General features: G+C 38.9%; 1 protein-coding gene across 4 annotated transcripts in view; it reads right to left on the bottom strand.

Annotated features, from left to right (window-relative positions):
• The window catches only part of side (motor axon guidance molcule sidestep), an 805,094-nt gene that overhangs the window by 277,731 nt on the left and 506,139 nt on the right, over nucleotides 1–21,224 (bottom strand). For all 4 annotated transcript variants that reach the window (XM_075310279.1, XM_075310349.1, XM_075310417.1 and 1 more), the window contains exons 6-8: nucleotides 11,151–11,363; nucleotides 10,847–11,007; nucleotides 10,511–10,646 (exon numbers count right to left, since the gene is read on the bottom strand). In XM_075310279.1, the coding sequence (XP_075166394.1) occupies nucleotides 10,511–10,646; nucleotides 10,847–11,007; nucleotides 11,151–11,363 (510 nt within the window). The remainder of the gene's footprint in view (nucleotides 1–10,510; nucleotides 10,647–10,846; nucleotides 11,008–11,150; nucleotides 11,364–21,224) is intronic.

Here is a 21,224-nt window from a genome sequence, read left to right as displayed (position 1 = left end):
CACACCATGTGATAGCAGAGAATCATAGAACTTCAAGACTTTTCCTCGAAGTAAGTGAAATCTATGAACTTTGTAGGGAGACAATAAATGAAAGACAAGCCGCATTGTTTTGTGGCAATTGTGATACGAATGAGATAGTCTTAATAAGGACTTAGAAGTTCATAGGCTTTACACAGTAAGAAAATTTAAGCGATTTGTGACATTCTGAAATGGAAGAATCGTGGGTGCGATAAATTGGGAAGTGAAAAAACCGAAAAAGATCCCCAAATAACAAACGAAAATATTTTTTTTTGGGTCTGCAGGTGATGCAAAAATGGGATAAATGAAGTTTACATCCACTTGGAAATTTGAAACCGACTTGACGTAATTTATCTTTGTAAGCATCCGCTACATTGATTTTGAATTAGTTCAAAGTCAGTTTCAATAGTTGCTTCATTTAGATCTTTGGGTCTATTGTTCCCTCACAGTGATAATCATCTCACAGTTCCTTTAATGAGATATTATGGTCTATAGTCCCTTTACTGAGATCTTAGAGAATACAGTTTTCGCAGGAAGATCTTCGGGTCTAAAATTTTTCCACTTAGTTCTTTGGTAATGCACTTTATCCATTGAGATCTTCTGGTCTGTACTTCGTCCACTGAGATCTTCGAATCAAGAGTTCCCTCAAAGACAAAAACATGTTTACAATTCCTTCAATAAGATCTTCAGGTCTATAGCTCCATCACAGAGATCTTTATGTCGACAGTTCTCTCACGGAAACCCTTGGACCAACAGTTCCCTCATTGTGTCATTCTGGCCCACTGGTTCCCACTTACCGAATTTGAGGCCACTCCAATTTCTACGAGACAGCATCAACCATCAAATGCAGTCATAGGCGTTCACCAGTGTTTGGTACAAAGTCCGACTGAGATTTTCCAATATCTACAGCACTGAGTCACTCAGGTGTGAAGTCTCCATCGCTGAAATTTTCAAGATCGACGTGATATTCCCTCAGATTTGCGGGTCTACATTTTCCCCACTGAGACCTTCGAGTCTACATTTCACATACCGAGATCCCTCATCCTGAGGTATTCTGGACTACAGTCTACTCACTGAGATTTGAGGGTACACAGTTCTCGGACTAAGACTTTCAAGTCTACAGTTCTCTCACAGAAGCCCTCGCTCCTAAAGTTCCCTCACTGACACCTTCTGGCTCACAGTTCCTACATACCGAAATTTAAGCCACTCCATTTCTAGGAGACAGCATCAACGATCAAACGCAGTCATTTGGGTTCAACAACTTTTAATACAAAGTCTGGAATTTTAAGGTATACAGTTCTCGGACTAAGATTTTCAAGTATACAGTTCCCTCACGGAAACCCTCGGACCCACAGTTCCCTCGCTGAGACGTTCCCACTTAACGAAATTGAGGCCACTCCATTTGTACGAGACAGCATCAACCATCAAATGCAATCATAGGGATTCAAGAGCGTTTAATACAAAATCCGACAGAGATTTCCCAATATCTACAGTTATCTCACTGAGTCCTTCATTTCAGCAGTCTCCATCACTGAAATTTTCAAGATCGACGAGATATTACCTCAGACTTGCGGGTCTACATGTTTCCCACAGAGATCCTCGAGTCTACATTTCCCACATCGAGATCATTAAGTTTGCAGATCCCTCATCCTTATGTTAGATATTCTGGACTGCAGTCTACGCACTGAGATTTGAGGGTACACAGTTCTCGAACTAAGACTTTCAAGTCTACAGTTCTCTCACTGAAACCCTCGGACCAACAGTTCCCTCACTGAGACCTTCTGGCCCACAGTTCTCACTTACCGAAATTGAGGACACTCCATTTCTACGAGACAGTATCAACGATCGAATGCAGTCATACGGATTCAAGAGCATTTGATAAAAAGTCCAACGGAGATTTTCCAATATTTCAGTCCTTCATTTGAGCAGTCTCCATCACTGAAATTTTCAAGCTCGACGATATATTACCTCAGATTTGTGGGTCTACATTTTCCTCACTGAGGTTTACTGTCTGTGATTTCCCACACAGACGTATTAAAATTTGCAGAACTTTCTGTGAAATATTTTGGGCTACAGTCTCCTCACTGAGATTTTACGGACATAGTTTTCGCAGCGAGTTCTCTCGCTGAAACCCTCCCCCACTGCGAGCTATTGGCTCAAAGTTCCCACATACCGAAACTGAGGCCCCTCCATTTCTACGGGACAGAATCAACGATCAAATGCAGTCTCGGTAATGCTGGTGACATTTCTGAGTGTAAAGCGGGAATGCTATCTATTCCCGCTTTTCATACAAAGGATCCTAGAATTCATTAGGGGTGGTTTATCCTCCGACAGCAATGCTGGTGACATTTCGAAGTGTTTTAAAGCTGCTCTGAGTGGTTTCACCGTTCGGAGGTCCTAGCCATTGAGCTAAACATCGGGCAGTACTTGGCGAAAAGAGAGAAGTTCACCACTGTGATATCACAATGGACTGTAGTGAGTCTGAAACAATGGGATGCCACTAAACTTAACCTAATGGTTCCAAGGATTATGATCCGGAGATTGTGGTGGACCGGAGATTATGCGTAAGAAATGAAGCGAGGAACTTCCTTCTTAAGCCATACGTGGATGACGCGAGCTGATTACGATTGGAATGTCAAACGGGCAGCACTCTGCGAAACGAGAGAAGTCCACCACTGTGATATCACAATAGACTGTAGTGAGTCTGAAGCAATGGGATGTCACTAAACATAACCTAATGGTTCCAAGGATTATGATCCGGAGATTGTAGTGGACCGGAGATTATGCATAAGAAATGAAGCGAGGAACTTCCTTCTTAAGCCATGCGTGGATGACGCGAGCTGATTACGATTGGAATGTCAAACGGGCAGCACTCTACGAAAAGAGAGAAGTTCACTACCATGGTATCAGTATGGACTGAATAGTCTAAGTGAGTCGGAAACATTGAGGTGCCATTAAACCTAACCCAAGGGATTGAGATCGGGAGGTTTTATTGGCCATCGTGCGTTAGAAATGAAGCAAGAACATTCCTTCTTAAGCCATTCTCGGATGACTCGTGAAGAATGCAATTAGAATACCCACGACCGAAATGTTTCTCTGTCGAAGACTTCATGTTTTTAGGACATACCATTCGGCATTTATTTTGACCCCACGGTCGGTGAATATGCGTGGGGAGGGTTCATCGGCCGCAATGACGTCTACACTATTACAACATGCCTTGTTGAGTAACTACAAGGCAAGTGGCCGAAATTGCTAAAATATTCAGCGCCAGTATGGACACCGTAGACAAGTGATACGCAGTGGAATATGATCCAGACCTGCTTACCATAGAACTTCGACAGGATATCTCCGCAGTACACCTCCGTATCACTTTTATGTGGAGACATAGATCACCCCAATGCGTAGACAGGTCTGAACAGGATTCATGACAAGGTTAAACCTGTTCTCGGAATCCGACCATCGACCATAGTTCCGGAGGAAAGAAACCTCCAACGGCAGACTAGTGTAGTTTTGGCCCAACTAAGATCAGGCAAGCGCAGCCTCCTTTCAGTGATTGGTACCAGCATAACTGAGGTGTATCCTATATGTCTCCAAGGGCCACATGACATGCGTATCACTTTTAATTCGAGACGTAGATCATGCAAATGCGTAGACAGGTCTAAAGAGGATTAATGACAAGGTTAATCACGTTCTCGGAGTCCGACCACCGATCATAGTATCGGAAGAAATAAATCTCCCAGGGCAGACCGCTTAACTACGATCACGTAGATACAGCCGCCTCAATTCCTACTATTCAATGATTTATAGCAGCGTAGGTGACGTGTGTCCCATCGGCAACTAAGGGCCATATGACACGCGTCACCGTATGGCTTGTCCAACTAAACCTACCCGACTCATCACCAGCTCTCTATGGATCCAGCCCATCTTAGTCGCAGTGTATCACCACCAGACATCTTAGTCGCAGAGATCCTTGATCTAAATATAAGCTGATGTACCAAAACGCATAACACAAAATCGATGAAATCACAAATAACTGTTACAACAACAACAACCGGAGGTGTAAATTTTCAGCTGACCTTTTTGGTAAGTAATCGAGATCATATTATTGGTCAAAAACTGCTCAATTTGGAATGGTTTCTTAATGGAGAAAATCCAAATCAGTAACTCACCATTCTTGTGGAAGCAAAGCAACTCTTTTTCTCTTTCCAGTCTATCTTTTTTGGGCATGGAGTTAGCTACAGTTTATTCACTTACTCTACAGTTTATTTACTTAGATTTTTGGGTGTAAAATTTCCTCATTGAAATCATCTACATTTCCTTCACTTGGATCTTCAAGTCTACTATTCCCTCGCAGTAATAATGATTTTCTCACAGTGTCTTCAATGCGATTTCCTGGTATACAGTCCCATTACTGAAATCTTTGGGTATACAGTTCTCTCACTAAGTTCTGAGGATCTACAGTTCTTTCACTTAGATCTTTCTGTCTACACTTTCCTCATTGAGATTTTCGGGTCTTAACTTCCTTCGCTGAACTCTTCTAATCTACAGTACCCTCAGTTTTTTCAATAATATCTTTAGGTGTACAGCTCTTTAACAGAGAGCCTTATGTGCACAGTTATATCACTGAAACCCTCGGGCCTACAGTTCTTTCGGTCTCTATCACTGAGATTTTCAGATCTACATATCCTTCCCTCAGATCTTCTTTTAATCTACAGTTCCCTCAAGGACATAATCATGTCTACAATTTCCTCAATAAGATCTTCAGTTATACAGCTCCTTAACGTCTACAGTTCTCTCACTGATACCCTTGGGCCAACAGTTCCCTGAGCTTCTATCACTGAGATCTTCAGATCCATATGCCAATCCCTCGGATCTTCATAGCTACAGTTCCCGAGCTAAGATTTGTGTGTCTACAAGTTCCTCATTGGGATCTTCGAGTCAAAATTGCCTCCAATAAGATCTTCAACCCTATAGTTCCTTCATAAAGATCTTTATGTCTATAGTTCTCTCACTGAAACTATCGGGCCAACAGTTCTCTTAATGAGACCTTTTTTCGCAATGTAGCGAAATTGAGGCCACTGGATTTCCATAGAAAAACCACATCGAATTCAACACCGTTTAATACAAAGTCCCAGTGAGATTTATTAGTGTCCTAGTTATCTCACTGACTTCTTCAGGTATTCGGCCTCTATCACTGAGATCTTAAGATCCACATGTCCATCCCTCAGATCTTCTTAGCTACAGTTCCCGCACTAAGATTTTTGCGTATACAAGTCCCTAATTTAGATTCTATATGTGTTGCATCCTTTCAGATCAGGAGCAAGTTTTCTACCACTGCGCCAGGGATTTCGACCAATATTGTAAGGTTCTACTGATAGACGCTTGTAGTTTCCCTCCAAATATAAAGCAGTCATACTATCACAGCGGAATTCCATCACAAATAATTTTATTTCTGTCACTGGAATATACCTGTCAGATCAGATCGGTTTAGAACTTATAGCAATCAGAATTTGGTTGCCATACATATCAGAATATCAATTTGGTCCACCCAGATTTCGTTGAGTGTATGTCATAGTAAACTTTAGTAATTGTCTTCCCTCAACGCCAATGAGTTAAGGGCTAAGCCCTATTGAGTTTCATAGAGAGGACAAAATTGGATATGGAAAAGGTGGTCATACACAATTCTATGTGACATTTAATAGTGTAGAACCACCGCACAGCAAATGAATGTCAATGTCTTCGGAAATGTGAATGAATAAACTTTTGCTGGTGTTCCCACGAAGCAATGTCACCATGTAATAGTGGGTGGTAGATGGTCCGGTGAACCAACTAACTAGCCAAAATTCAACTACGACCAAAGGCCAAAAGCGAACCATTTGAAGAACTCATAAAAGAGCTTAAACACGCATATTTTGTCGAATTCCAAGTGTAATAAAATCAAATAGGAAATTGTGTATTTTCCATAAATTACCCTTGGTAATTACTAAAGCATGTAACTGTCACCACTATGACAAAGACCCAGAATCATTTGGCGAATACCCACTAAAATTGCTAATGTAACTCCAACTAATATAGACTTAAATTGTACGAAAATTCATTGGTATGAACAATAAAATTGGGCTTTGGACAGGGAAAATAGTGAGAGAGGAAGTGAAGATAACAATATTGGCATTGTTAGGGCGTTTGGACAATCTATTGATGATGCCTTGTCAGATATATTACTCCCTTTTTTTCTTATTACTTTGCCAATTTCTTTAATCAACTTTACAATATAATGATGATGCCAATTGTAGCAAATTGTGGATTAGGGATGTCCATATGAGGTGCTCGATGAGAAATGTAGTTCTTTATGTTTGAAGTCAATGAATAGAGGGCATGTTATGCGTATGTAGAGTGAAGGCAGCATGGAATTTGAATCCACCTTTTACCAGACATCAGTCACTTTCATAGTGTTCGCGTAGGTGATAATCCACAACTTACCATAGTCGAATAAAGAGACATCGACCACAGCGCTAAAGCCTCCGAGGCAAATGAACCTGAAAATGTCGTCATATTTAGTCTAAGTCCAACCAAGTTCCCTCACTGAGATCTTCGAGTCTGTAGTTTCTTTCTTAAGAATCGAATCTACTGTTCCCTCACAGTGACAATCTGCAATGCCATCATTAAGATTATCACTGAAATCTTCGGGACGACAGTTTCCTCACCTATATTATAGGATTTACAGTGGTTTTCATTTGGATCTTTGGCTTTACAATTACCTCGCTGAGATCTTCTGTTCTGTACTTCCTTCACTGAGATAATCGTATCTAAAGTTCTCTCATCGAGATTTTTAAGTTTGTAGGACCTATTCTAAGATATTCTGTGCTACATTTCTACAGTTCTGAGATCTTAATGTATAAAGTTCTCACGCTACGATCTTCGGGTCTACAGTTTATTCGCTTAGATTTTTGGGTGTAAAATTCCCTCATTGAGATCGTCTACAGATTCTTCAGTTAGATCTTCGGTTCTACTGTTCACTCACAGTGACAATCATTTTCTCACAGTTTCTTCAATGAGATTTCCTGGTATACAATTCCATTACTGAAATCTTTGGGTATACAAATCTCTCACTAAGTTCGTCAGATCTAGGATCCCTCACTTACATCCTTCTGTCTACACTTCTCCCATTGAGATCTTCGGGTCTGAGCTTCCTTCGCTGAATTCTTCTAATCTACAATACGCTCAAGGACATAATCATGCCTACAATTTCCTAAATAAGGTATACAGCTACTTAATGGAGATCTTTATATCCACACTTCCATCACTGAAAACCTCGGGACTATAGTTCCTACAGCCTCCATCACTAAGATTTTCAGATCCACATGTCCTTCCTTTAGATCTTCTTTAATTTACCATTCTCTCAAGAACATAATCATTGTTACAATTTCCCCAATAAGATCTTCAGGTATACAGCTCCTTAACAGAGATCGTTATGTCTACAGTTCGCTCACCGAAACCCTCCGGCTACTCAGCCTCCATCATTGAGATCTTCAGATCCACCTGTCCTTTCATCAGATCTTCACAGCTACAGTTTCCGCACTGAGATTTTTGGCGTTTACAAGTCCCTAACAGAGATCTTCGAGTCGAAATTTCCTCCAACAAAATCTTCAAACCTACAGCTCCTCTATGTCTACGATTAACTAAAGCCATATAAATTCAACAGCGTTTAATACGAAGTTCCAGTGAGATTTATTAGTATCGATAGTTCTCTCTATGAGCCCTTCAGGCGTCTTCCCTTCATAGCTGCAGGTCCTGCACAAAGAGTTTTTGGTCTAAAATTCCCTCATTGAGGTCTTGGGGTCTACAGTTCCTCAAGTATGATATTCATGTCAATAGCTCCATCCCAAAGATCTTTATATTTACAGTTCTCTCACTAAAATCTTCGAGCTCCTTTACCTTACAGTTCCCACATAGCGAAACTAAGACCACTCTATTTCTAGGAGACAACACCAGCTGAGGCTTTCGCATGTATAATCCCATTCACGAAAATTTTCGGATGTAAATGTTCTTCCCTCACATCTTCGTATCTACAATTTCCGTACTAAAATTTTTGGATGTACACTTCCGTCAATGAGACCTGCGGGTCAACTGAACCTCTATTGAGATCTCCGGATCTTCAAATCCTTCACAAATGTCTTCATGTCTACAGTTCTCTCACTGAAAACTTCGGCCCTACAGATCCATCACTATGACCTTCGGCCCACAGTTCCCACATTGCGAAATTGGAACCACACCATATCTACGACGCAGCAAGAACGACAATGTACAGCCACACTCATTCAATAGCGTTTAATACGAAATTTTTGAGTCTTTCAGATCCCCAATCACCCCCCCCCCCCCACCAATCATGGAGATTCTCCGATCTGCTTTTCCTTCCTTCACCTACGATTTCAGCAATGGGATTTTTAAGCCTACATTACTCTTAATGAGATCTTCAGGTCGACTGCTCCTTCACAGATCTCGGTCATGTCGACAAATCTCTAACTGAAACCTTTGAGCCTACAGTTCTCTCACGGAATCCCTAAGACCCTCGGTTCCCACATACCGAAATTGCGGCCACTCCATTTCTACGAAGCTACAAATCGACAAACTATAACCACATAAATTCCAAAGCGCTTAATAACAAATTTTTACATAGGTTTTACAGAGTCTACAATTCCCTCCCTGAGTCTTTTAGATGTGCAATACCCATCACGGAGATTTTCCGATCTACATATTCTTCCCTCAGATCTACTAGCTACAGTTCCACAACTGAGATTTTTAGGTCTATGTTTCCCTCAATGAGCTCGTCAGGTCGATTTCTCCTGCACGGATATCTGTAATGTGGGCAGATGTCTCACTGAAACCTTTGAGCCCAGAGTTCCCTCACTGAGTCATTCAGATGTACAGCCTCCATCGGTGATATTCTCCGATCTATATATCCTCTCTCAGATTTGTGGGCCCACAGTTCCCGCACTAGGATATTTGAATCTACTGTTCCCTCATTGAGATCGTCGGGTCTTCAGCTCCTTCACGGATGTCTATATTTCTTTTAATAAAACTGTCGCGCTTTGAGTTCCCTCACTGACATATTCTAGCCCACAGTTCACTCAAAGCGGCATTTCCTTTTCGACAAGGAAGCATTCAGGTGTGCAGTCTCCATCACTGAGATTTCGGGATCTACGTGTCCTTCTCTAAGATCTGTGGGTCTTCAGTTCCCATAATGAGAGATGCGAGTTCTCTCAAGAGATCTTTGGGTCTAAATTCTCTCGCGCTTAGAGTTCCCTCACTGACATATTCTAGCCCACAGTTCACTCACAGCGAAAAATGGGCATTTCTTTTTCGACGAGACAGCCTTCAGGTGTGCAGTCTCCATCACTGAGATTTCGGGATCTACGTGTCCTTCTCTAAGATCTGTGGGTCTTGAGTTCCCTTAATGAGAGATGCGAGTTCTCTCATTGAGATCTTTGGGTCTAAATGTTCTTCACTGAGATCTTCGTATCTACATTTCCCTCACTGTAATAATCATGTCCACATTACTCTCAACAAGACCTTCGGGTCTAAAGCTCCTTCACAGATATCTTCATATTTGGGTTATGAAGGGTTGGGTTCGGGCTGTCACCGAAGCTTCTAAGGCTCACTTAGATTATTCAGTCTATTATTGTGTTACCAGAAGTGGTGCTATCCTTATGCATGTGATTTTTCCTATTCTCTTAAGCTCATTGACAAGGATCCTCCAATGTATAGTCGAATCCGAACTGCGTCTTACTGAAACTACTGTGGAGAAATTTGGTACACTCAGAAATGTCTACATTTCTTTCACTGAAACCTTTGGGATTACAGTACCCTCACTGGGACCTTCCGGTCCAAGATTTGAAACCTTCGAACTTACATTTCCCTCACTGAGATCTTCTGTCCGATAGTTCCGATAGATTTTGACCACTCTATTTCCACGAAACAGCATCAACGGTTAAGTGCAGCTACACAAATTCAACACTTTTCCCCAAATCACTTACTATCCTGACCCATCTACCCATGATAATGGGCATAAGGTTTAACCGTCCCAAGCCCTGCGAGTACGTTGTAGAATACCAAGCCCATTTTTAGATGTTTTTAGCAGCATTTTTTGGACTAGTTTTGTGTACAGCAGTAATCGAATTCACTTTCGACTTAGGTTTGAGTTTTAATTTCGAAAAAAATTTCCATCAGGGCGAGAATCTGCAAAGATATCCCTAAGCCCCAATACAAATATTTGTGTGTGTGCGAACTTGACTCTCCGTATCTCTCTCCTACATACATACATATGCATGCATTGGTATAGGTATATACTAAATTCTACGATCTAGGGAAACGGAAACTAAGCATTTGCTGACAGGGTAACTGTAACATCAACTGCAACTGCAACCCATTGAAGATATTCCAAAGGCAACATTGAAAAAAATTGAAAAATACAAAATGGACTTGGCCAACTTACATGCCACACGTATGACTCGTTTATCTTCGATGGCGCCACCAGAAAACCGTATATTCGATGCACGACATGTTAGCTCAGCGTTATCATTCTCTGAAGTTACCTTTAATGTCAAAATGCTGGTAGTTTTGTTGGTATCCTGAAAAGGAAGAAGAGAAAGAATAAAAATTAAAAACGAAACCATGACACCCAGAGTGTTCACCAATAGATAGAATCATCATCATGGCAAAAGTAAGACTACATGAATAGAATTTCTCCCTCCTCCCATTCAGACAAAATATGGTGGTCTGGGGGAGCGCAAAACAAAAATCCATTTCCTATTTTCCCTCTCAAACTTACCTCTCTTACAATAACCTCAGGATTTCGTATGGGCTCACCATCCATAAGCCAAGTGATTTTGGCTGGCGGATGTGAACCTGTCGATTCACAACGCAATGGTACTGGATGTCCTGCGGTCAGCAAATCATTTGGTGTTATAATTTTCACTTTTAATGGTTTTACTGCAAAATAAGAGAAGAAGACGGAACACATACAGACACATATAAAAAAAGTAGAAAATATAAAGTGAAAAAAAAAATCTCCAAAGAGGAAAAAATCTGATTTCCTTTTTGTAATTTTTCTCAATGCATTTGCGGATACTCACAATAGACCTGCAGGGCGACTTCTTTAACGACCGGCTCTATCAGTTTGGTGCCTTGAGCTCTACATTGGATTTTTGTGCCATAGTATTCACGGGGCGTTGTGCCTATTAGCAATTGGTTGACTATCACTGTGGCTCCCTCTTCCACTGATGTATGACTGGTACCAATTAATTCGGTATCACCTTGCCACCATGTTACTTTGGGTGGTGGCCGACCTACGGTGTGAAAAGGAGAGAACATAATAAAGAATTTGATCAATGTGCATTTTGGCAATGTAAACGTTTATAGTAAAGTCATTGTCAGTTCATTTTTCACATTAAGAGAGGGAGTTTGATAACACCCCCCAACGTATTCGATTAATTTGTAAAAAATGGGAAAATATTTAACCAAAAAAATAAAATATATTTGAGGCTCTAAAATAACACAAATTTCTTCGAAATAATTGAGATATGGCGTTTTTTCCAAACTAACCAAATAGATTGCTACTCCGGAATATTACTGCAAAGGATTTTCATACTTAAATTTGTCATTTACTTTCATGAAAATGGTGGCGTATGAATAATATTAATTGTGGCCATTGTGCCGTATCATTGATATTAAAATAATTGTAACCAAAAACATATTGCGGCTATGTACTTGAGTAAGGAAATATCATGCGTTAATCCTTGCATTGATTGAAGAGCTACACTTTTTGAGATGATTAACGAGTAATATGTATTTTCACGTTTATCGGAGGATGCGATAAAGGTGATATAGTGCAAGCAGTCACGACAAGTAAACTTTGATCAGTTTACAACTCTCTTACTCCGAATTCGGGTTGGAGATTACGCACTTAGGTTTAGGACCTGTATTTCAATCACAAAGAATTCGGCCAGAAGTCAAATCAAATAGATTTCGGGTTTGCAATTCAATCACCGAGTTTTCGGCAAAGGTTAGGTTAGGTTATGTGGCAGCCCGATGTATCAGGCTCACTTAGACTATTCAGTCCATTGTGATACCACAGTGGTGAACTTCTCTCTTATCACTGAGTGCTGCCCGATTCCATGTTAAGCTCTATGACAAGGGACCTCCTTTTTATAGCTGAGTCCGAACGGCGTTCCAAATTCCAGTGAAACCGCTTAGAGAAGCTTTGAAACCCTAGAAATGTGACCAGCATTACTGAGGTGGGATAATCCACCGCTGAAAAACTTTTTGGTGTTCGGTCGTAGCAGGAATCGAACCCACGACCTTGTGTATGCAAGGCGGGCATGCTAACCATTGCACCACGGTGGCTTTTCGACAAGCAGTCATGATAATAAGATTTTGGCCAGTTTTCAACTCACTTACTACGAATTCAGCTTGGAGTTCAATCACTTAGATTTCGGCCTAAATTTCAATCACCGAAGTTTCAACGTGAGAAATTTTCGTCCTGAGATTTTTGCAAACTGTGGGATTTAGGCCAGCTACAGTTCACCAGCAACCTGCAACTTAATCCCTGATCTAGGGCTTCGGCCTGCTATTTAACTCTCAAGATTTCGACCAGTCGTTGAATGCTCGAGAATTCGATCAGAAAATCAATTACTTACAGAGATTTCACCCTGCAATTTTATCATTTAGGTTTCACCTTACTCCGGATTCAGTTTGCCGTTCAATAATTTTAGTTTCGTCCTGCATTTCAAACACCGAAATTTTATCCTGCGGTTTTTGACTAAAGTTCAAACTGAGAGGTATACACCTGTAAAGGGTGATACGGTCAAAATTTGGTCAAGGGAAAACGCGTGTAAATCGGTGAAATCGTTTATTTAAAAAAATCAAATTAAATTTCTTTTTCAAGTTCGATTAGTATAAAATTCAGGAAAAATATTCAGTTAGGCTTTCGCTTTTCCAAATCCGAATTGCCGGGCCTCACGCTTGATACCTGCCATCAGATTTTGTACAGCCACCTTGTCCTTCTTCGCCGCAGAAAGCCAGTTTGCCTTGAACTGCTGCAGTTTTTTTGGTCTTCTTTAGGTTCCGCTTGACAATAGCCCAGTATTTCTCAATTGGGCGGAGCTCTGGCGTGTTGGGAGGCTTCTTGTCCTTGGGAACCACCTGCACGTTGTTGGCGGCGTACCACTCCATGGCTTTTTTACCGTAATGGCAAGATGCCAAATCCGGCCAAAACAGTACGGAACAACCGTGTTTCTTCGGGAAAGGCAGCAGACGTTTATTCAAACACTCTTTCACGTAAATTTCTTGGTTGACAGTCCCGCAAGCTATGAAAATGCTGCTTTTCAAGCCACAGGTACAGATGGCTTGCCAAACCAGATATTTCTTTGCGAACTTTGACAGTTTTATGTGCTTGAAAATATCTGCTACCTTTCCCCTTCCTTTTGCCGTATAAAAATCCTGTCCCGGAAGCTGCTTGTAGTCGGCTTTGGCGTAGGTTTCGTCGTCCATTACCACGCAGTCAAACTTCGTCAGCATCTTGTGTACAGCCTCCGGGATCGCGCTTTGGCCGTCGTATTTTGTTTATCATCGCGATTTGGAGTCACTACCTTCTTGTAAGTCGATAGTCCGGCTCGTTTTTTGGCTCGATGCACGGTTGTAGACGATACACCCAGCTTATTTGCGGCATCTCGGAGAGAGAGATTAGGGTTTCGCTTGAAACTACCGGCAATTCTATTTGTTGTCTCAGCGGCTTCCGGTTTTCGATTTCCCCCCGATCCAGACTTCCTGGCTGTCGACAAACGTTCCCCAAACACTTTAATTACATTTGTAACGGTTGATTTGGCAACTTTTAGTGATTTTGCCAGCTTTGCGTGCGAGTCGCTCGGATTTTCGCGATGCGCGAGCAAAATTTTGATACGCTGCTCGTCTTGCTTGGACGGCATTTTGACAACTGAAGAGTGGTTTTTAATCATCGAAGTTTTGTCCCGAAGATTTTGCCTAAAGTTCACAGTGGTAGGTTTAAGACGCATTGATATTTTATCCTACAGTTCCTCTACTATGTTTTCAACATAAACTTCAGTTGCAGTGACAGTGACTTGACAAATTTATTTTAACATACATTTCAAATAGTAAAATTTCATCCTACAGTTCACTTCTTCAAAATGAAATTCAATAACTGTCTTCCGCTGATATTTCAATTGCTGAGATTTCATCCTGCAGTTCATTCACTAAGGCTTCGATTTCAAATACGCAGTGTCGGCTTGCAGTTCAAAGACAGAAGCTGCCAGATATGTTCAATTATTGCGAATTTTTTAAAATTACTCCATTAAAAAAAATTAATTGATTTCCCCCAAGGATAGCTCAAACAGTAAGCAGTTAAATTCCAAAAATTACCTGAATCAAACTCAGCCTGAAGACATTGAAAATATTTATTTATTATTATTTTTTTTTTTGGCTCATTTGCTACCATTCCTTCAAATTTCTTTTAAAACTGCATAAGCTCTTAATATTTCTCATCATTTCCCGCACTCCTTTTAATTCTATAGATTACATTTTAGTTCAATGTTTCTATTCTGTTTTATACCAGCAAATAAGGTTAAAAATATTCCAAGAAAATTTAAATATTTTCCAAAAGTCAACAGTTATTTCCATTTATAGTTAGTTAAACAATTTTTGGCTTGTGGCAGCGTTTTTCATTTCGCATAATTATTTTTCAATAACCCTGCCACCTATACTTGACCTAACGATAACTATCTCGAGAGTTAGAGAGTTAAACCAATATTTGTTATTGCCTTATTGGCTATATAGATGAAGAGAAATGGAGAACAAGTAAATTCAATCAATTCACTAAGGATAATGGAAACACAGAATGAAAACAAAAACACATATTTTTTCTACCTTCAAACATAATTACCATGATATCTCTATCGGATGGCTTAACCCCACTAGGCAATTAACCAAAGTGAGAGAAATGAGAAAAAATGAAGCAATCAATCGATGCTAGATGATACATGGAGTATCACTATTAACTCTTTTTATTTAACACACTCTATACTGATACAATACTACAGTTCTCTCTCTTTCCCAATCAAATGAAATAGCAACTCAAAACATTCACTGATTGTGGCATCGCGTAAACTTTCCCTGTGTGTATTGCCTACAGGGAACCCTCATATGAAGTTGAAGGGATTACTCAGTAGCATGATGAAGTCACGAGACTATAGCAATTTTTATAGGCAAACCAAAACGGCAGAAAGGCTAACACATTAACGGCATACCAAATTTATATTCATCATTTCCATCGTCATCTCACAAGGGAGAATAGTGGTAATGCAAAGTGTATTTCAGAATTTCTGTGTGTGTGAGAGCTTTTGATGATGCCAACCAGCCTTAGTAATGCGGCAGAATTTATGCAGGAGAATTCTTCATACACATTATACATGGATAAATAAGATTGATGGATATGCGTCCCCCACCCCCTCCTCCATCAAGGAAAATAAATAAATTCCTCTATGGATGGATATATCCATGTAAGTTTGTATAAAGAGAATGGCGTAACCATTGTGTTAGTGTATATTCTCATATACCCGTTATGAGTGGCTGCCACAGCCATATGTTCGTTTGGGTGTTTGTTTTTTTTTTTTTTTGTACACTTGCGAAAGGGGTTATTTGCTTGACTCATAACGAAGAAAGCGCAAACTATTAAAACAGATGTTCTTGCGTTCATAAAGCTTGTTTGCTTAGCTTATGGTTCTACAGGATAACAGAGACCTACAAAAAAAAACAATTGAGGTGGGTGGCGCGCAAGAGAAAAAATAATGAAGTGTCCCGGTTTCATTACACAGGTGTATTGAGTGCCAAAATAAAGTGTTTTAGAATGTATTTTTGTCTGTGTTAAAATTTTATTTTTTTGTATTAGAATTTTATTTTCGATAAAATTTTTAGATTTTTTATGAGTGACAACTACCTTTTTTGGTATACCTAGATTTACTACTAAATTCTCTACCAGTAAATTGCAAATAAAAGCTACATTGGCACAATATTCAACTTTTTGACTCCAAACAATAAATCAATTAGCGCAGTTGAAAGTATTCGATGAGAGGAGAAAAGTAATTTCTGGATTTTGTTAGATTCAGAGAAAAAAATTTCACGAAAATTTTTCCAATTAAAATTTTAATTGAGTTTTAAAAAACGTTCAATTAAAAATTTAATTGATTCAACAAATTTTTTTAATTGCAACAAAAATCAATCACAAAAAATTAATAGCAGCAATTAATTTTTTAATTGACTTTCATTTAATTTTTTTAATTGATACTAGCATTTTTGTTATCGAAGACATTCCAATTAAAAATTAATTGGATCAATTAATTTAAGACAAGTTAAGGCCATATATTAACTCCACACACCAAATTTCAACCTAATCGTTTGAATTTTGCTCTTCAACGAGGCTCCGGAGGTCAAATCTGGGGATCGGTTTATATGGGGGCTATACGTAAAAGTGGACCGATATGGCCCCCAATACCATCCGACCTACATCAATAACAACTACTCGTGCCAAGTTTCAAGTCGATAGGTGGTTTCGTTCGGAAGTTACAACAGACGGACGGACGGACATGCACAGATCGACTCAGAATTTCACCACGACCCAGAATATATATATATATATATATATATATATATATATATATATATATATATATATAAAGGGTGATTCTTTTGAGGTTAGGATTTTCATGCATTAGTATTTGACAGATCACGTGGGATTTCAGACATGGTGTCAAAGAGAAAGATGCTCAGTATGCTTTGACATTTCATCATGAATAGACTTACTAACGAGCCACAACGTCGAATTTTCAGTGAATGGGCCCTAGAAAAGTTGGCAGAAAATCCGCTTTTTTATCGACAAATTTTGTTCAGCGATGAGGCTCATTTCTGGTTGAATGGCTACGTAAATAAGCAAAATTGCCGCATTTGGAGTGAAGAGCAACCAGAAGTCGTTCATGAACTGCCCATGCATCCCGAAAAATGCACTGTTTGGTGTGGTTTGTACGCTGGTGGAATCATTGGACCGTATTTTTTCAAAGATGCTGTTGGACGCAACGTTACGGTGAATGGCGATCGCTATCGTTCGATGCTAACAAACTTTTTGTTGCCAAAAATGGAAGAACTGAACTTGGTTGACATGTGGTTTCAACAAGATGGCGCTACATGCCACACAGCTCGCGATTCTATGGCCATTTTGAGGGAAAACTTCGGAGAACAATTCATCTCAAGAAATGGACCGGTAAGTTGGCCACCAAGATCATGCGATTTGACGCCTTTAGACTATTTTTTGTGGGGCTACGTCAAGTCTAAAGTCTACAGAAATAAGCCAGCAACTATTCCAGCTTTGGAAGACAACATTTCCGAAGAAATTCGGGCTATTCCGGCCGAAATGCTCGAAAAAGTTGCCCAAAATTTGACTTTCCGAATGGACCACCTAAGACGCAGCCGCGGTCAACATTTAAATGAAATTATATTCAAAAAGTAAATGTCATGGACCAATCTAACGTTTCAAATAAAGAACCGATGAGATTTTGCAAATTTTATGCGTTTTTTTTTTTTTAAAAGTTATCAAGCTCTTAACAAATCACCCTTTATATATATATATATATATATATATATATATATATATATATATATATATATATATATATATATATATATATATATATATATATATATATATATATATATATATATATATATATATATATATATATATATATATATACCTTATGGGGTCTTAAAGCAATATTTCGATGTGTTACAAACGGAATTACCAAGTTAATATAACCCCATCCTATGGTGGAGAGTATAAAAATATTTTTTTGTGTGTTGGTTGACGTTCGTTTTTTTTAGTTTTTTTCGCCAAATTCGATTTTGAGCACTGTTTTTCATATTTTTTTTTTTTTTTTTTGCTCGAAAAATTCTGTAAGTTTGTTTGTAATCTTCAGCAAAGTTGTAGCTCTTGACTCGGCCAACAGAATTTAAGTCGCAAAAATTTCAATCCCAAAAATGTCGAAAAAATTACCACTTTTTTCACCAATTTTTGTCGTATTCGTATGAAGTTTGTATGTGAAAGTTGTTAATAATTTTATGAGCTGCATTTCTTCACTTCATTATTAGGTCAAATTTTCAATAGTTTCAGAGCTGTTGTCGAGAAACGAAAAATCGGTTTTTAGCATGAAGATGAAATTTTTCCGACTTAATATTTTCAGCATTTTCGTTAGCCGAGTCAAGAGCTACAACTTTGCTGAAGACTGTAAAAAATATCACTGCATTGCAAAGCAGTACGCAAAATCGTATGGCAGTCAATATAGCAAAATTAAGAAATTACTTTTCTCCTCTCATAGAGTACTTTCAGTAATGCTGGTGACATTTCTTAGGGTTTCAAAGCTTCTCTAAGTGGTTTCACTGTAATGTGGAACGCCGTTGGGACTCGGCTATAAAAAGGAGGTCCCTTGTCATTGAGCTAAACATGAAATCGGGCAACACTCAGTGTTAAGAGAGAAGTTCACCAATGTGGTATCACAATGAACTGAATAGTCTAAGTAAGCCGGATACATCGGGCTGCCACCTAACCTAACCTAGAATACTTTCGGCTGGGATCAGTGATATTTTGATGCGAATTTTTTGTGTTGGGTTATTAAGCACTAAAATCTCATATGGTAAATTTTGTTATTTCTCATTAATTTCATTATTGAGAAACAAAGAGTAGCAATAAGACTGTTAAAGACACTTATAAAAGAAATATCAGTTGAGTTGTGCTGTTCGCCATAGTCGTAGCCTATGTGAATGTGGTCTTTAAGTCATCCACATTTAACTTAATAATTTCCATACCCCCACAATATCAAATGAGTGGGACGAAGAAAAAACAACAACAACAAAATAATTAATATTGCATTAGCCATAGTAGAGTTGTGAAGTGGTAAAGATCTAACGGCTGTAATAGACATCTCCAGAGAGTTATAAGATTAAAACGAAGAGAGCCTAAAACTAAGAGCGAAGAGATTGTAATACAACAAGCTCTTTGAATATATAAAACCCATGTTAGACGTTAGGATTATAAAATTATACATTTATCTGATAATTTAATAAAGAGCATTAAAAGCGATGACAGCTTAGGGTAAATCTGATATGGTGAATTTTGTTATTTCTCATTAGGTCTTCAAATCATCCACAGTTAACTTAATAATTTCCATACCCCACAATATCATTTGAGTGGGGCAAAAAAAAAAAAAAAAGAAAAACAACAACAATACAAACAAAATTTGTATTGCATTGAGTGTGGTTAGTTGAAATGGCTGCATTATATATCTCCAGAGGGTTGTGAGATTAAAGCGAAGAGAGCCTAATACTAAGAGCATCAGTCATAGTAGAGTGGTGAATTGGAAATGATCTAACGGCTGTAAAGATATCTCCAGAGAGTTGTAAGATAAAACCGAAGAGAGTTTAATACTAAGGGCGAAGAGAGAGAGTAATACCACTGAATTTTGGTTTGATAATTTTCTATAAATATATTTTATACAATGATAGTTTTTGCTATAATTTAATAATAATAATATCTATCCAAAAATTACCACAAAAAAATCACCATTATTCATTACAATACACAATGATTCCAAAAAATTTACCAGGACATTTCCAATCATATGTTTTTCTGATGTGAATCTTGCTAAACATCTTCCGCTCATACACACATAAATGCAACATCCTAATGAATACCATATTTGTGCGATAATACATCTGTATATGTATGGGGTATACGCTGGCTAACAGACATTCATATGTGATGCTATAAACGAGAGCGGGTGTAACATACATTCTTTATGACATGATAACATTTTCACATACTTTATTATTCCCAAGGATCTTTGTCCTGAGTATAGATGAGACCGGCTATGTAAAGGGTGATTTGTTAAGAGCTTGATAACTTTTTTAAAAAAAAAAAACGCATAAAATTTGCAAAATCTCATCGGTTCTTTATTTGAAACGTTAGATTGGTCCATGACATTTACTTTTTGAAGATAATTTCATTTAAATGTTGACCGCGGCTGCGTCTTAGGTGGTCCATTCGGAAAGTCCAATTTTGGGCAACTTTTTCGAGCATTTCGGCCGGAATAGCCCGAATTTCTTCGGAAATGTTGTCTTCCAAAGCTGGAATAGTTGCTGGCTTATTTCTGTAGACTTTAGACTTGACGTAGCCCCACAAAAAATAGTCTAAAGGCGTCAAATCGCATGATCTTGGTGGCCAACTTACCGGTCCATTTCTTGAGATGAATTGTTCTCCGAAGTTTTCCCTCAAAATGGCCATAGAATCGCGAGCTGTGTGGCATGTAGCGCCATCTTGTTGAAACCACATGTCAACCAAGTTCAGTTCTTCCATTTTTGGCAACAAAAAGTTTGTTAGCATCGAACGATAGCGATCGCCATTCACCGTAACGTTGCGTCCAACAGCATCTTTGAAAAAATACGGTCCAATGATTCCACCAGCGTACAAACCACACCAAACAGTGCATTTTTCGGGATGCATGGGCAGTTCTTGAACGGCTTCTGGTTGCTCTACACTCCAAATGCGGCAATTTTGCTTATTTACGTAGCCATTCAACCAGAAATGAGCCTCATCGCTGAACAAAATTTGTCGATAAAAAAGCGGATTTTCTGCCAACTTTTCTAGGGCCCATTCACTGAAAATTCGACGTTGTGGCAGATCGTAAGTCTATTCATGATGAAATGTCAAAGCATACTGAGCATCTTTCTCTTTGACACCATGTCTGAAATCCCACGTGATCTGTCAAATACTAATACATGAAAATCCTAACCTCAAAAGAATCACCCTTTAGAAGGGATAGAGATCTCATTTGTTGTTTCTTCTCTTTTACCCCTTTGCAGTCAAAAGCAAAAAAACACTCACACAATCTATGAACAACAAGTAAAGGCGTATAAACGCTTGAGAAATGAAAACATGTCACTTTATGACATAATGGTGGATGATATTTTTTCAACCTAGAACCAAGACAATCGAGAAGCCTCTAACATCGGTAAAAATGATGACGCGTATAGACTGAATGTAAAGAGCAAAAGCAAAAGGAATATTACTTTGCTTGCAAAATGTAACTGCTATT

The sequence above is a fragment of the Haematobia irritans genome, chromosome 1 (genome assembly GCF_050003625.1).
Source record: "Haematobia irritans isolate KBUSLIRL chromosome 1, ASM5000362v1, whole genome shotgun sequence".
NCBI lineage: Eukaryota > Metazoa > Arthropoda > Insecta > Diptera > Muscidae > Haematobia > Haematobia irritans.
Note: the sequence above shows the minus strand (reverse complement) of the source record. Positions and strands in the feature narration are given on the sequence as shown.